General features: G+C 45.8%; 1 protein-coding gene across 1 annotated transcript in view; it reads right to left on the bottom strand.

The window, feature by feature from the left end:
- LOC143923554 (putative methyltransferase DDB_G0268948) overlaps positions 1–14,282 on the bottom strand; it is a 40,078-nt gene extending 25,796 nt beyond the window's left edge. Inside the window, exon 1 of the mRNA XM_077447322.1 lies at positions 14,159–14,282. Within this exon, the coding sequence (XP_077303448.1) occupies positions 14,159–14,269 (111 nt within the window). The 5' untranslated portion in view covers positions 14,270–14,282. The remainder of the gene's footprint in view (positions 1–14,158) is intronic.
- Between the last annotated feature and the right edge of the window lie 216 nt (positions 14,283–14,498).

Below are 14,498 nucleotides of genomic sequence, written 5' to 3'. Positions count from 1 at the left end.
CTGTGTCAAATTACTATTACCTTGTGGCGCTAAATTTATAAGGTCGGTCCCCCTGTAGACACCTCCAAACGTATCTGGTGGCAGTATACAGAAGGAACTTTCCAATTTTGTTTAATTTCTCTCAAACAAAATATATGTATGTGTAAAAAACAGAAAAAATACAAGCATATAAATCACAAAATCAAATAACCTTAAATCACTCAATAAGTGTATATGCTAAAAATAGATACTGTTAAATAGCACATTCAATTGTGTCCATATCCCTTGAAAAACACAGTGTATCCAAAAAATACTATGCAAATAGGTGTCCCAAAAATTTACATATGTTTTTTAGCATGAAAAAAAAAAAAATTATTTGTGTCTCAAAAATAACAATTATTTTCTAAAAAATAAAAATAAAAAAAACAAGTCCTCAAAAAACAAGTGTCCCAAAGAAAACCAATAGGCAGTGGTGAATCAACAATCAGCACATCCTTCTCCTGTGTACTTTCTTATGTGTGTCCCCAGATGATAAAAATCCTTCACCACACCAACAGTGACCCCCTATAGATGGAGCACTCACCAGATGGAATGCCTAGCACTCTCGCACCAGGCTCAACAAGCGTTGCAAAATAATTAATTGAAGATCACAGGTGTCCAGCACACAATATTCAGGGAGTATTCATTCCTCTTTGCAGATTCCAATAGAAATATTTCCCCAAATTCCTCAAAAAGAAAAACATAGGCTTCCCATGGTGTAATACTATAAACCAACTTTAATAGCACACTAAAAAGCCACTGAGTAATGCACTCACATGTAAAAAACTTGTAACAAGCACTCCAAAATCACTGCAATACTTCACATCAGCAAAACTTCACTCTTAAGGCATTGGTGGTTATAGTAGAAACTGGTTGCAGTAGCAGTGTCAGTGAAATCTCTCACCCCTCCTCCTGCTGTATGGTACCCTACAGCCAGACTCTCAGTGACACTCTCCCTCAAGTCCTATTCCTCGTATCAGAGGCACACACACTTTTGCCTTGTTTGCAGAGTAGGTTCAATCAATAGTTGCCAGATAGCCACGCCCCCGACATGTTTCGTCATGTGACTTATTCATAGGGTATGAATAAGTCACATGACGAAACATGTCGGGACGTGGCTATCTGGCAACTATTGATTGAACCTACTCTGCAAACAAGGCGAAAGTGTGTGTGCCTCTGATACGAGGAATAGGACTGGAGGGAGAGTGTCACTGAGAGTCTGGCTGTAGGGTACCATACAGCAGGAGGAGGGGTGAGAGATTTCACTGACACTGCTACTGCAACCAGTTTCTACTATAACCACCAATACCTTAAAGGGATTGTAAAGTAAAAAAAAATATTTTTTTAAAATAACAAACATGTTATACTTACCTCCACTGTGCAGCTTGTTTTGCACAGAGTGGCCCCGAAAGTGGTCTTCTGGGGTCCCTCGGCGGCTGTCTCTGCTTCCTCCCGCAGGTGCTTCTCACGTTCATGCGAGCTCCCTCGCATTGGTGAGAAGCACCTGCGGGCGCGCTCCCGTGATACAGCCGGCGGCTATAGCCGCTCGCTGTATCACAAGGCCCCGCCCCCGGCGCGCTGCGTCATTGGATGTGGTTGACAGCAGCGCGAGCCAATGGCTGCGCTGTTTTCAATCCATCCACTCCAGCCAATCAGCGGCCAGGCTGAGTGGTGAAAAGGACGGCGGGGGCGAGCGCAGGATTTTCGAGGGGTCAGGTAAGTAAAACGGGGGGGTTGGGGGCGCCGGCAGTATCAGATGTTTTTTCACCTTAATGCATAGAATGCATTAAGGTGAAAAAACATTTACCTTTACAACCCCTTTAAGAGTGAAGTTTTGCTGATGTGAAGTATTGCAGTGATTTTGGAGTGCTTGTTATAAGTTTTTTACATGTGAGTGCATTACTCAGTGGCTTTTTAGTGTGCTATTAAAGTTGTTTTATAGTATTACACCATGGGAAGCCTATGTTTTTCTTTTTGAGGAATTTGGGGAAATATTTCTATTGGAATCTGCAAAGAGGAATGAATACTCCCTGAATATTGTGTGCTGGACACCTGTGATCTTCAATTAATTATTTTGCAACGCTTGTTGAGCCTGGTGCGAGAGTGCTAGGCATTCCATCTGGTGAGTGCTCCATCTATAGGGGGTCACTGTTGGTGTGGTGAAGGATTTTTATCATCTGGGGACACTCATAAGAAAGTACACAGGAGAAGGATGTGCTGATTGTTGATTCACCACTGCCTATTGATTTTCTTTGGGACACTTGTTTTTTGAGGACTTTTTTTATTTTATTTTTATTTTTTAGAAAATAATTGTTATTTTTGAGACACAAATAATTTTTATTTTTTTTTTCATGCTAAAAAACATATGTAAATTTTTGGGACACCTATTTGCATAGTATTTTTTGGATACACTGTGTTTTTCAAGGGATATGGACACAATTGAATGTGCTATTTAACAGTATCTATTTTTAGCATATACACTTATTGAGTGATTTAAGGTTATTTGATTTTGTGATTTATATGCTTGTATTTTTTCTGTTTTTTACACATACATATATTTTGTTTGAGAGAAATTAAACAAAATTGGAAAGTTCCTTCTGTATACTGCCACCAGATACGTTTGGAGGTGTCTACAGGGGGACCGACCTTATAAATTTAGCGCCACAAGGTAATAGTAATTTGACACAGTGAAGGTGTGAGGTTATATTTTCCTTCTGATTGATTAAGCGATTTATACACAAGTGGCAGCTGGGGGAGGGTGGGGGCCGGCGCAGTGTTGACACACATAGGTGGCGATATTTGAGGTGTGTATATTTGTAAGCGGATGCTTGGCCTCCTTCCCAGTGAGGAAGTGGAGAATTATGCAGAAATACCTCAAATTCTGTGTTTCATGATTGATGCGATTTTGGATTCTGTCCAACAAGCATCTCGTTTGTCTCTCCTGTTGGTACACATGAGAAGGGCCCTATGGCTAAAGAATTGGGCAGCTGAGCTGTCATGCAAGAAGCATTTGATTGGGTTCCCATTTAAAGGGGAACGTCTGTTTGGAGAAGAATTAGACAAATTCGTCCAAAAGATTTCAGGGGGTAAATCTACTCTCCTTCCAGTCAAAAAGAGCAAACGTCCGTCATGTAGGCGTTCTCTCTCTCCCGGAGCATCAAGCTCTAAGCAGTGGCGACGGCCTTCTCAACCCTCCTCTACAGGAAAGGCTCAGGGCCGGGCCCAGGGGCAGAAAAAGACTTGGGGGCGGAAGCCTGCCAAGCAGAGCCCAAAAGCTTCCTTGTGAAGGGGCGCCCCCGCTCGGAAAGGGGGGGGGAAGGCTTCGGCAGTTTGCGGAAGCCTGGCGGGAAGAGATCCGGGACAAGTGGGTGATCTCTTCGGTATCTCTGGGCTACAAGCTAGAGTTTCAGGAGAGCCACCTTCTCGCTTTCTAAGGTCAATGATCCCCAGGGATCCAGTAAAGCAAAAACCGCTATTTCTGGCTTTAGATCACTTACTATCCCAAGGGGTGATAGTAGAAGTGAACCCAAAAGAACAGGGTTCAGGGTTTTACTCGAATCTCTTCACCGTTCCGAAGCCAAATGGAAGTGTCAGACCTATCCTGGATCTGAAGGATCTGAACCGGTTTTTACGCATCCGGTCCTTCCGAATGCAGTCAATTCGCACTGTGGTCTCCTCCCTGCAAGGGGGAGAGTTTATGGCATCAATAGACATCAAGGATGCATATCTCCATGTGCCAAGTTTCCCCGCACACCAAAGGTATCTAAGGTTTGTGGTAGAGCGGCGCAATTTTCAATTTGTGGCCTTGCCGTTCGGGCTCGCTACGGCCCCTCGAGTCTTCACAAAGATTCTGGACCCTCTCTTGGCAAACCTAAGAGCTCAGGGTATAGCCGTCATGGCTTATCTAGACGACTTGCTTCTTATGGAGAAAACAGTAGCGTTCCTGAACCACAGTGTTTCCAGATCACTAGAACACCTGGAACGCCTAGGTTGGATTATAAACCTAGAAAAGTCGTCCCTACAGCCTGCTACCAGGTTGGAATACCTGGGTATGTTTATCGACACCGCTCAGGGCAAGGTGTTTCTTCCAAGGCCAAAAGCCTTGGCCATCGGGGATCTGGTGCGCCTAATTCTGGGCAGGAGATCTTCCCCCATTCGGTTATGCATGAGACTGTTAGGGAAAATGGTCGCCTCCTTAGAGGCTGTTCCATTTGCCCAGTTCCACACAAGGCCTCTGCAAAGATGCATCCTTTCGGCTTGGAACAGGAAGCCCCAATCCTTGGATCTTCCTATGCGTCTATCCCCAGGGACAAGCAGGAGTCTCGTCTGGTGGTTACAAACCGAGAATTTGCTGAAAGGCAAAACCTTTCTTCCCCTTCCATGGAAGGTTATTACGACAGATGCCAGCCTGACAGGCTGGGGAGCAGTGTTAGAGGAGACGTGCTCGCAGGGGAAATGGTCTGCGATCGAGAAGCTATTGCCCATAAATGTCTTGGAGATCCGGGCAGTTTATATGGCTCTCATAAAGTGGTCTTTCAGACTACGGGGTCTCCCTGTTCGGGTTCAGTCCGACAATGCCACAGCAGTGGCCTATATCAATCACCAGGGCGGTACCAGGAGTCTGGTAGCGCAAAAAGGAGGTGAATCGCATACTTGTCTGGGCAGAAAAGCATGTTCCATGCCTTTCTGCAGTCTTCATTCCAGGAGTGGAAAATTGGCAGGGGGATTTTCTGAGCCACCAGAAGTTGTGCCCAGGAGAATGGGCTCTGCACCCCGACGTGTTTTTGGACATATGTCGCAGGTGGGGTACTCCAGACGTAGATCTGTTTGCGTCCAGGTTCAACAGAAAACTGGACAAATTTGTGTCAAGAACAAGAGATACACTTGCTCAGGGGTCAGATGCTCTGACAGTTCCCTGGGATCAGTACAATCTGATTTATGCCTTCCCCCCGTACCCGCTTCTGTTGCGGTTTCTGGGAAGAGTTTTGGTAGCCCCGGCTTGGCCCAGGCAACCGTGGTACGCAGAGATCATGAAGTTGGCCGTAGGCAGGCCATGGATCCTCCCTCTCCGGCCAGATCTGCTCTCACAGGGTCCAATCTACCATCCTGCTTTACACAGTCTGAATTTGACGGTTTGGCTGCTGAGACCCACCTTCTGAGAGACCTTGGGCTTTCGGGGCCAGTCCTTTCTACTCTGGTTAAAGCGGGATTCCGCTGACGTTTTTTTTTTTTTTTTAACCTGTGTCACTGGTGGGCGATTCCTACAGTGTCTTTGCAGTCATGATCGGCGTCTTTTTAACCCCCGGCGTGACGATTTCATTGCTAAGGAAAACTTTTAAAAAAGCAGTCCGGCGGTTTCCATTTTCACTGTGGGCGTTTGAAGCCCACAGGCATTTACTTCCTGGATACGATGACGCTGAGCTCCCAGCATCCACCGCTCCATCTCGCACATGCTCATTGAGTGTCCTCTTTGTTTTCCTTCCTCTTGCCTCATGTGCTATAGTGGTAATGACAGATAGAGCTGCCTGCCCACTTTCAAAATGGTAATTTCGGACACGCCCTTGTCACGTGACCGGCGTCCTCCTTCCGAAATCTCACGAGATTTCGGCATGACTGTGTCCCCCACGGATTCCTAGGAAATAGCTAAAAAAGTTCCCAGGGACCATTGCAAAGTCGATAAACACGCCTACTCCCACGGGAGGAGAGCCTGGAAGTCGGCATAAACATTAAAAATAAAAGGTAAATACTGCATATTATTTTATTTCAATGGTCATAACTGCATCTATGTTCCAAAGCCATTTGAATAAGATGAACTTGCAGTTTTCTGTACAAAACCGCTTTAATGCCAGAAAGCCGGCCTCCAGGCTTATTTACTACAAAATCTGGAGGGCATATGTTTCCTGGTGTGAACTCAGGGAATGGCATCCTAGAAAGTATGTCATTAGCAGGATCTTGGCCTTTCTCCAGTCAGGCCTAGAAATGAATTTGGCCGTAAGCACTATCAAGGTGCAGATTTCGGCCTTGTCAGTATTTTTTCAGAAGCCATTTGCATCGCATTCCCTGGTGCGGGCTTTCATCCAGGGGGCTATGCGGATAAGGCCACCAGTCAAACCTCCGGTATGCCCATGGGATCTAAATTTGGTTCTCTTGGTTTTGCAGGGGCAACCATTTGAACCTTTGCATCTGGCTTCATTAGTTCTTTTGACCAAAAAATTGGTTTTCTTGGTAGCCATTTCCACGGCTAGAAGAGTGTCAGAACTAGCAGCTCTCTCCAGCAAAGAGCCGTATCTAATTGTTCATAAGGACCGGATGGTCATGCGCCCCAACAGGTCCTTTCTACCTAAGGTGGTTTCGGGATTCCATTTGAATCAAGATGTAATCCTACCATCCTTTTTTCCGGACCCACAGTCCGCAGAAGAAGAATCCTTGCACACTTTGGATGTGGTTAGGGCAATCAGTATATATCTTCAAGCAAAAGCTCAGATAAGGAAAACTGATTGCTTATTTATTTTGCCGGAAGGCCCTATGAAGGGCCAGGCGGCATCAAAATCCACTCTCTCAAGGTGGATTAGACAGATTATTTCTCAGGCCTATAATGTTAGAGGGAAAATCCCTCCTTTTCAAGTGAAAGCGCACTCTACTAGGGCTGTAAATGCTTCTTGGGCAGTGCATCACTCGGCCTCCCTGGCTCAGATCTGTAAGGCTGCAACTTGGTCATCAGTCCACACATTCACCAGATTCTATCAGGTGGATGTCAGAGGGCAAGAGGATATCGCCTTTGGGCGCAGTGTACTGCAGGCTGCAGTTTAGGTCCTCTGGCCCATGGCGGTCTATAATTATGATCTGTGTCTCCCTCCCCTCAATCTGAGCATTGCTTTGGGACATCCCACTATGTAATGAGCTCCTGTGTCCCGGATTTTTATATACAGCTTACCTGTAAAATCCTTTTCTTGAGAGTACATCACGGGACACAGGGCTCCCACCCCTCTTGGGTTTTACGTGGTTTCCTATTGCTTTGCTACAAAACTGAGGTACCTCCCATGTGGGAGGGGTTATATAGGGGAGGAATTCTCCTTAATTGGAATTAACCAGTGTCCAATCACCAGAGGTGACTATATAACCCACTGTGTAATGAGCTCTTGTGTCCCGTGATATACTCTCAAGAAAAGGATTTTACAGGTAAGCTGTATATAAAAATCCTATTATAATACGCTATTCAAATGTGCTTTAAAATGCATGGTTTTCCCTTTTATGAACAAGAAAATAATGACGTTATGCTGTTGGACTGGTATAATAATGCTATGGGGCTGGTATGAAATTATTTCCAGGGCTGGTTTTTATTCCCAGTCCGGCCCTGAGTCAGACGGATCCTCATCTTGTAAGTAAGCAGTTTGAGGAGTCTTGTGATCATGTTGAAAGAGTAAAATTACAATGCTTCAGTATCTTCAGTGTTGTTCACTATTGATCTTGCTTTATCAAAGATTCTCCTAATGCCCTGTACACACAATAGGATTTTCCGACAACAAAACCATGGATTTTTTTCTGAAGGATGTTGGCTCAAACTTGTCTTGCATACACACGGTCACTCAAATGTTGTCAGAAATTCCAAACGTCAAGAACGTGGTGACGTACAACGAGCCGATAAAAAAATTAAGTTCAATAGTCAGTGCGGTTCTTCTGCTTGATTCCGAGCATTAATGGACTTTTGTGCATTGGAATTGTGTACACACGCTCTGAATTTCCGACAAGTTCTGTCAGAAAATTTGAGAACCTGCTCTCAAACATTTGTTGGCGGAAATTCCGACAACAAATGTTCTATGGAGCATACGTATGATTGGACTTTCCAACAACAAGCTCACATCCAACATTTGTTGTCAGAAAAATCTATTGTGTGTACAGGGCATAACACTTGCTTCCTTCTGCTGCATCATGTGGACCACAGGGTATGCACCAGATGAGACCACACGGTGTGCAGTCCAACATCTTATCGGAATAGTTTTACACGAGTTGCAAATAAAGTGGGGAAAAAAAAGAAACATACAACAGTAGAGTAGAGCAGACAGCCCATAGATCAATCGTCTCATATCCACTTGATAATTGACTGTAGCGTCATGTAAAAATAAAAATGGCTCACTGCAGATCATTAATTTTGCACTCTTACAGTCACATTCTGTCATGGGGGAGTCTTCCTTCCTAGAGCTGGGTGGTTCTTCTGCTGTGGTGGTTTGTTTAAATGCTGCTACCATTTTACTCCTATTGTCTGTTATAACTCTTATGCCGCGTACACAAGACCGGACTTTCAGGCAGAAAAGGTCCAACTGAATCATTTCATCAGATATTCCGATCCTGTGTGGGATTCATCTGACTTTTTTTTATCAAAAATTTTGATGGACCTATAGTTACACAGTTGGTAAGGTTGAATAAAGACACCAGTCCATCCAGTTCAACCTGAGTGACTGTCCACAATTGTCCCTATCCCTGTACATTGCACACTCACATTGGTCCCTACCCTCAAGGAGCCCACAATCCAAGGTCCCCATTCATAAACTAGGGCCAATTTTTGACAGAAGCCAATTAACCTACCTGCATGTCTTTGGAGTGTGGGAGGAAACCGGAGTACCCAGAGGAAACCCACGCAAGCACAAGCAGAACATGCAAACTCCAGGCAGGTAGTGTCGTGTTTGGGATTTGAATCAGCGACACTTTTTACTGCTAGGCGAGAGTGCTAACCACTGTGCCACCCTAGAAATAGAACATGTTTTAAATCTTTCCAGAATCAATTCCTATCGGGAAAACCGTTCATCTGTATGCTATTCCAACAGACCAAAAATGACGCAAGGGCAGCTATTGGCTACTGGCTATTGAACTTCCCTTTCCTAGTCCCGTCGTACGTCATCACATTCTAAACTAACAGACTTTGGTGTGATCGTGTGTAGGCAAATCCATTTCAGCGGAACTCCGTCGGAACTCCATTGTTTATTCTGACAGAAAAACTGGTTGTGTGTACACGGCATTAGGATCATCCTCTTATGTATGTCTCACTCATGCAATCATTTGTCCACCGTGATTTAATTGCAGTGTGGGGGTGGCAGTAGCAGCTGGTGCTCTATTTTTTGGAGTAAACAAACCACCCAACCCCCCCAGTTCAGTCAGTCGGTCAAATATGGGTACTAATATACCCTTAATGTGCTCACATGTTATAAATGCAATCAGTGAGAGCATAACTGGGACACAGCTATCCAATGTCCAGGGCAAGGATGCAGAATTATGCCCCCCTCCTCCACTATTATTACATGCCATAGTATGGGTGTTCCACCCTGCATCCATTTTTAGGCCCCCGTTTACTTCACTGCACACAGGGTAATTGCCCACCCCTTGTCCCGACCCTGAGTGACAGGCAGTAGAGCAAACTGGGCTCTCTTCTTACCTAGGTATTAGCAGGTAGGTTCATGACTGTACAGGACGGACATACATGTTCCAGCCATCCTCCAGGTAGGTAGGTAATAGAGTCAGGTCCTTGCTGAGTACCTGATGAGAACTTCCCCACTGATCACACTGACCTTCCCCAGATCTACTGAACTGCTGTTGCAGGTTAATTCCCCGGGAACAGAGAGGCAAGGCAGGAGCTGGCACATTATCATCATCATCTCTGTGCACCGATGATTACAGGTGGCATAATTAGCTGGTAGTAACCTGTTAGTGCCCAGCACAGGGCAGCATATCAGCAGTGCAGAGGTCAGGGTGTGCCAGGGGGACTTGTTGCCTCATTTATTCTAGAGCTCAGCCTTAGCACAGTAATATCTGCTTTGTCTTTGCCTTTTACAAAAGGGGGATTTGTGATGTCCCCTCCTAGCAACCCAGAGCTGCTCCTGGAATCACAAGCGGCTAGCAGTACAAAGGAGCCGGGATTGCATTGTGAACCGCCGCTGGCCAATACAGTTCCTTCACCAGGTTTCAGGACTCGCTTCCTAATGCCGTGTACACACGCCTGGACTTTCTGCCAGAATAAACTCTGACAGTCTTTCCGACGGAGTTCTGACCGAACAGACTTGCCTACACACAATCACACCAAAATCCGTTAATTTCGAATGCGATGACGTAAGACGGGACTAGAAAAAGAAGAAGTTCAATGGCCAGTAGCCAATAGCTGCCCTTGCATCGTATTTGGTCCATCGGACTAGCATACAGATGAACGGTTTTCCCGATAGGAATTGATTCGGTCAGAAAGATTTAAAACATGTTCTATTTCTAGGTCCGTCAGACTTTTAAAAAAAAAAAAAAAGTCCGCTAAAGCCCACACATGATCGGAATATCCGATGAAATGATTCTGACAGACCTTTTCTGCCAGAAAGTCCGGTCATGTATATGCGGCATAATTGGCCGGGAGGAGAAGCAGGAAGACAATTGCAAATATTAATTCGCTATTGTCACACAATTGGGTGGGCTCGGGGCGCAGTGGGCATTGATGGGTGGCACTGATGGGCATTGATGGGCAGCTCTGATAGGCAGGACGGGCATCACTAATGGGCACTGATTGGTGGCACTTGTCATATGACAGTGTCCCAGAACAAGAGCCACACCACCCCGCCGTCATTTGATAGTGGATGGGCGGCAACTAGTTAAAGTGGTTCTAAAGAATGAAGGTTCTTTTTACCTTTGTGCATTCTATCCATGAAGGTGAAAAACCTTCTGAATGCAGCTCCCTTCCTTGATAATCACCTGATCCTGATCCAGTGATGTGCAGAAGCGATAAAGCTCTCCCAAGTCTCCCCCTCATTGGATGAGACAATGGCTCCCACTGCTGTCAATCACAGCCAGTGAGGAGGGAGTGGGGGGCAGGGATAAGCTGAGCTTTTGGTGTCTCAGACACACAGGAGGTGGATCAGGAGTGAGCATAGCAAGCTGCTTGCTATGGGGGGCACTCAGCAGGAGGGAGGGGGCAGGAACGTCAGTGGGGGACAGAAGAGGAGGATCAGGGCTGCTCTGTGCAAAACCACTTTATTGAAAGCATGTCAATAGAAAGTCATCTGCAGATAAATGAAACAGATCAGATATAAAAGTCACAATGTTACCTTCTATCTCCTCTGATCAATGTTTATAAACAATATTACTTTGTATCTCTCTATCTCCTGTCTGATCCAAGTTTATAAACAATGTTACTTTGTATCTTTCTATCTCCTGTCTGATCCAAGTTTATAAACAATGTTACTTTGTATCTTTCTATACTGTGGCCCATTTGTTGACAGCATCATCTATTACAGCATCTGTATTTACACAGTAACTGTAATTTTCACAGCTAGGAATTGTGGGCAAGTGCAAGGGGAGGAATAGGACAGGACATACTACAAACCCCCAATACCTTTCAAATATGTTTTTGTTTTTTTGGGGGGGGGGGGGGTGTCAAACACATTAGTGCAATTTTGTTGTAATTTCTCCATATACAGTAAACCCTGTGATAGTTAATACCGTCTAGTAGCCAAAATGTGGTATATTTTCTCATTGAGGTATTTCAGAAAGCTATACCACGTTAGCCACTAGATGGAGCTGACGATCGTAGGGATTGATTTATTCGAGAAATTACAGCCAAAATGTGTGTGGCGTGTACAATTGTGTGTGACATTCCTCCAAAATTTTTTTTTTTTTTTTGATAAATAGATCTCCAGTGTCCATAACTATTTAGGAAATATTTGAAAAGATTGTTATTTAGGAAAAAATGTAAAAACATTTTTTGGAAGAGTTAGACCCTCTGTCATGTTCTTATATTTTTACTCCATCCTGGTGGCACCACTAATTGGGACAGGAAGTTGGGGGGAAATCTCCCTATTGGGTCACAGACAGCACCCGACAGCACCCTTCCCTGACCTGGGAAAAAAATGTTGGCTGGACAACCCCTTTAACCACTTGAGACCCGCGCTATAGCCGAATGACGGCTACAGCGCGGCTCTCCTTTGCCGGGACTACGTCTATTGACGTCGTCCCGTGCACGAGCGGCCTGCGCGCCCTGTGATCGGCGAGTCTATGAGACTCGCCTGATCACCGATCCGTGCAAGGGGTCGATCCCGACCCCTTATCACGTGATCAGCTGTCAGCCAATGACAGCTGATCATGTGATATAACGGAGCCGGTAATCGGCTATTATTCCTCCTCGCGCTGACAGCGCGAGGATAAAAAAAAAAGCCGATCACTGGCGGCCGTGATCGGGACATCAGTCCCGATCACGGCCAGCCCTGCCAGTGCCCACCTGCCCCCTGCCAGTGCCCACCTGCCCCCTCATAACTAAACAAAATTAAAAAATAAGTGCCCCCCGTCAGTGCCACCCAGCAGTGCCCATAGTGCCACCCAGCAGTGCCCACATTGCCACCCAGCAGTGCCCACAGTGCCACCCAGCAGTGCCACCCAGCAGTGCCCACAGTGCCACCCAGCAGTGCCCATAATCTGCCTCAACAAAGGAGCTGCACCCCAGTGCCACATATCCGTGCCCATCAGTGTCATTTACCAGTGCCCATCAGTGCCGCCCATCAGTGCTCAGCAGTGCCACCTATCAGAGCCACCTATCAGTGCCACCTATCAGTGCCCATCAGTCCCATCTATCAGTGGTACCTATCAGTGCCCATCTGTGCCACCCATCCGTGCCACCCATCTTTGCCACCCATCCGTGCCATCTTATCTGTGCCCATGTTTGCCCATCAGTGCCGCCTTATCTGTGCCCATCGGTGCCGCCTTATCTGTGCCTATTAGTGCCGCCTTAACTATGCCTATCAGTGCCCACCAGTGCAGCCTATCAGTGCCCACCAATGCAGCCTATCAGTGCCCACCAATGCAGCCTATCAGTGCCCACCAGTGCAGCCTATGAGTGCCGCCTCATCAGCGCACTTCAATGAAGGAGAAAAATGATATGTTTGCAAAATTTTATAACAAACTATTAAACATGATTTTTTATTTTTTTTGCATCTTTTTTTGTTTGTTTAGCAAAAAATAAAACTCCCAGCTGTGATTAAATACCACCAAAAGAAAGCTCTATTTGTAGGAAAAAAATGATAAAAATTTCATTTGGGTACAGTGTTGTATGCCTGCGCAATTGTCATTCAGGGCTGGACTGGGAAAGAAATTTGGCCCTGGACTTCATCCAGACCGGCCCACTTACATTTTGAGTGTCCCATCAGCAGCCCCTTACATCAGAGTGTCCCATCACCCGCCCCCTTACATCAGATTGTCTCATCGGCACCCCCTTACATCAGATTGTCTCATCGGCACCCCCTTACATCAGAGTGTCTTATCGGCACCCCCTTACATCAGAGTGTCTCATCGGCACCCCCTTACATCAGAGTGTCTCATCGGCACCCCCTTACATCAGAGTGTCCCCTGAGCAGCCCCCTTACATCAGAGTGTCTCATCGGCACCCCCTTACATCAGAGTGTCTTATCAGCACCCCCTTACATCAGAGTGTCCCATCAGCGCCCTTACATCAGAGTGTCCCATCAGCGCCCCCTTACATCAGCGTGTCCCATCAGCGCCCCCTTACATCAGTGTCCCATCAGCGCCCCCTTACATCAGAGTATCCCATCAGCGCCCCCTTACATCAGAGTATCCCATCAGCGCCCCCTTACATCAGAGTATCCCATCAGCGCCCCCTTACATCAGAGTGTCCCATCAGCGCCCCCTTACATCAGAGTGTCCCATCAGCGCCCCCTTACATCAGAGTGTCCCATCAGCGCCCCCTTACATCAGAGTGTCCCATCAGCGCCCCCTTACATCAGAGTGTCCCATCAGCGCCCCCTTACATCAGAGTGTCCCATCAGCACCCCCTTACATCAGAGTGTCTCATCAGCACCCCCTTACATCAGAGTGTCTCATCACCAGCCCCCTTGCATCAGAGTGGCCCACTGAGCCATCGGCCCACCGGGAAACTCCCTGTAGTCCCAATGGCCAGTACATGCCTGTTGTCATTCAAAGTGCATCAGCGCTGAAAGCTGAAAATTGGTCTGGGACTGAGGGGGGTTTAAGTGCCCAGTAAGCAAGTGGTTAAAGAAAATAATAACTCGAGTGGCTCTGCTAATCTAAGCAAAGGAATTCTGTTTTGAATTTTACAAGTGGCCTATTGTTTTTAGCTGGGCGAATACCAGACAGAAGTGTCACTCACCTTTTTATCCACATAACTGAAGATAAGGTCTATTATTTCTTGTGATGGCTCAAATCTGAATTTCTGATAATCAGATGCTTGATCTTTTCCTTCAAACTCCTGTGTCAACATTTTGGACTCAGATTATCACCTATAATGATAAAACAGAAGAAAAAAAAAAAAAAAATATATATATATATATATATATATATAAAAAAAAAACAAAAAAACAACCTTCTGGGGGTCCTTTTTTTCTTTGCAGATACACTGTCACTTTATCCTGTATGGGAAAGATGAAACGGTCTCTCTTCAAAGTGGACCTGTACCCAAACTTCAATAATTCAGATTGAAAATATGATGG

Source organism: Lithobates pipiens, unplaced genomic scaffold (genome assembly GCF_037356315.1).
Source record: "Lithobates pipiens isolate NorthernLeopardFrog02 unplaced genomic scaffold, aLitPip1_a1.2 Scaffold_22, whole genome shotgun sequence".
NCBI classification, from domain to species: Eukaryota; Metazoa; Chordata; class Amphibia; order Anura; family Ranidae; genus Lithobates; species Lithobates pipiens.
The sequence above is the reverse complement of the archived record's forward strand: the minus strand, read 5'-3'. Positions and strand labels throughout refer to the sequence as shown.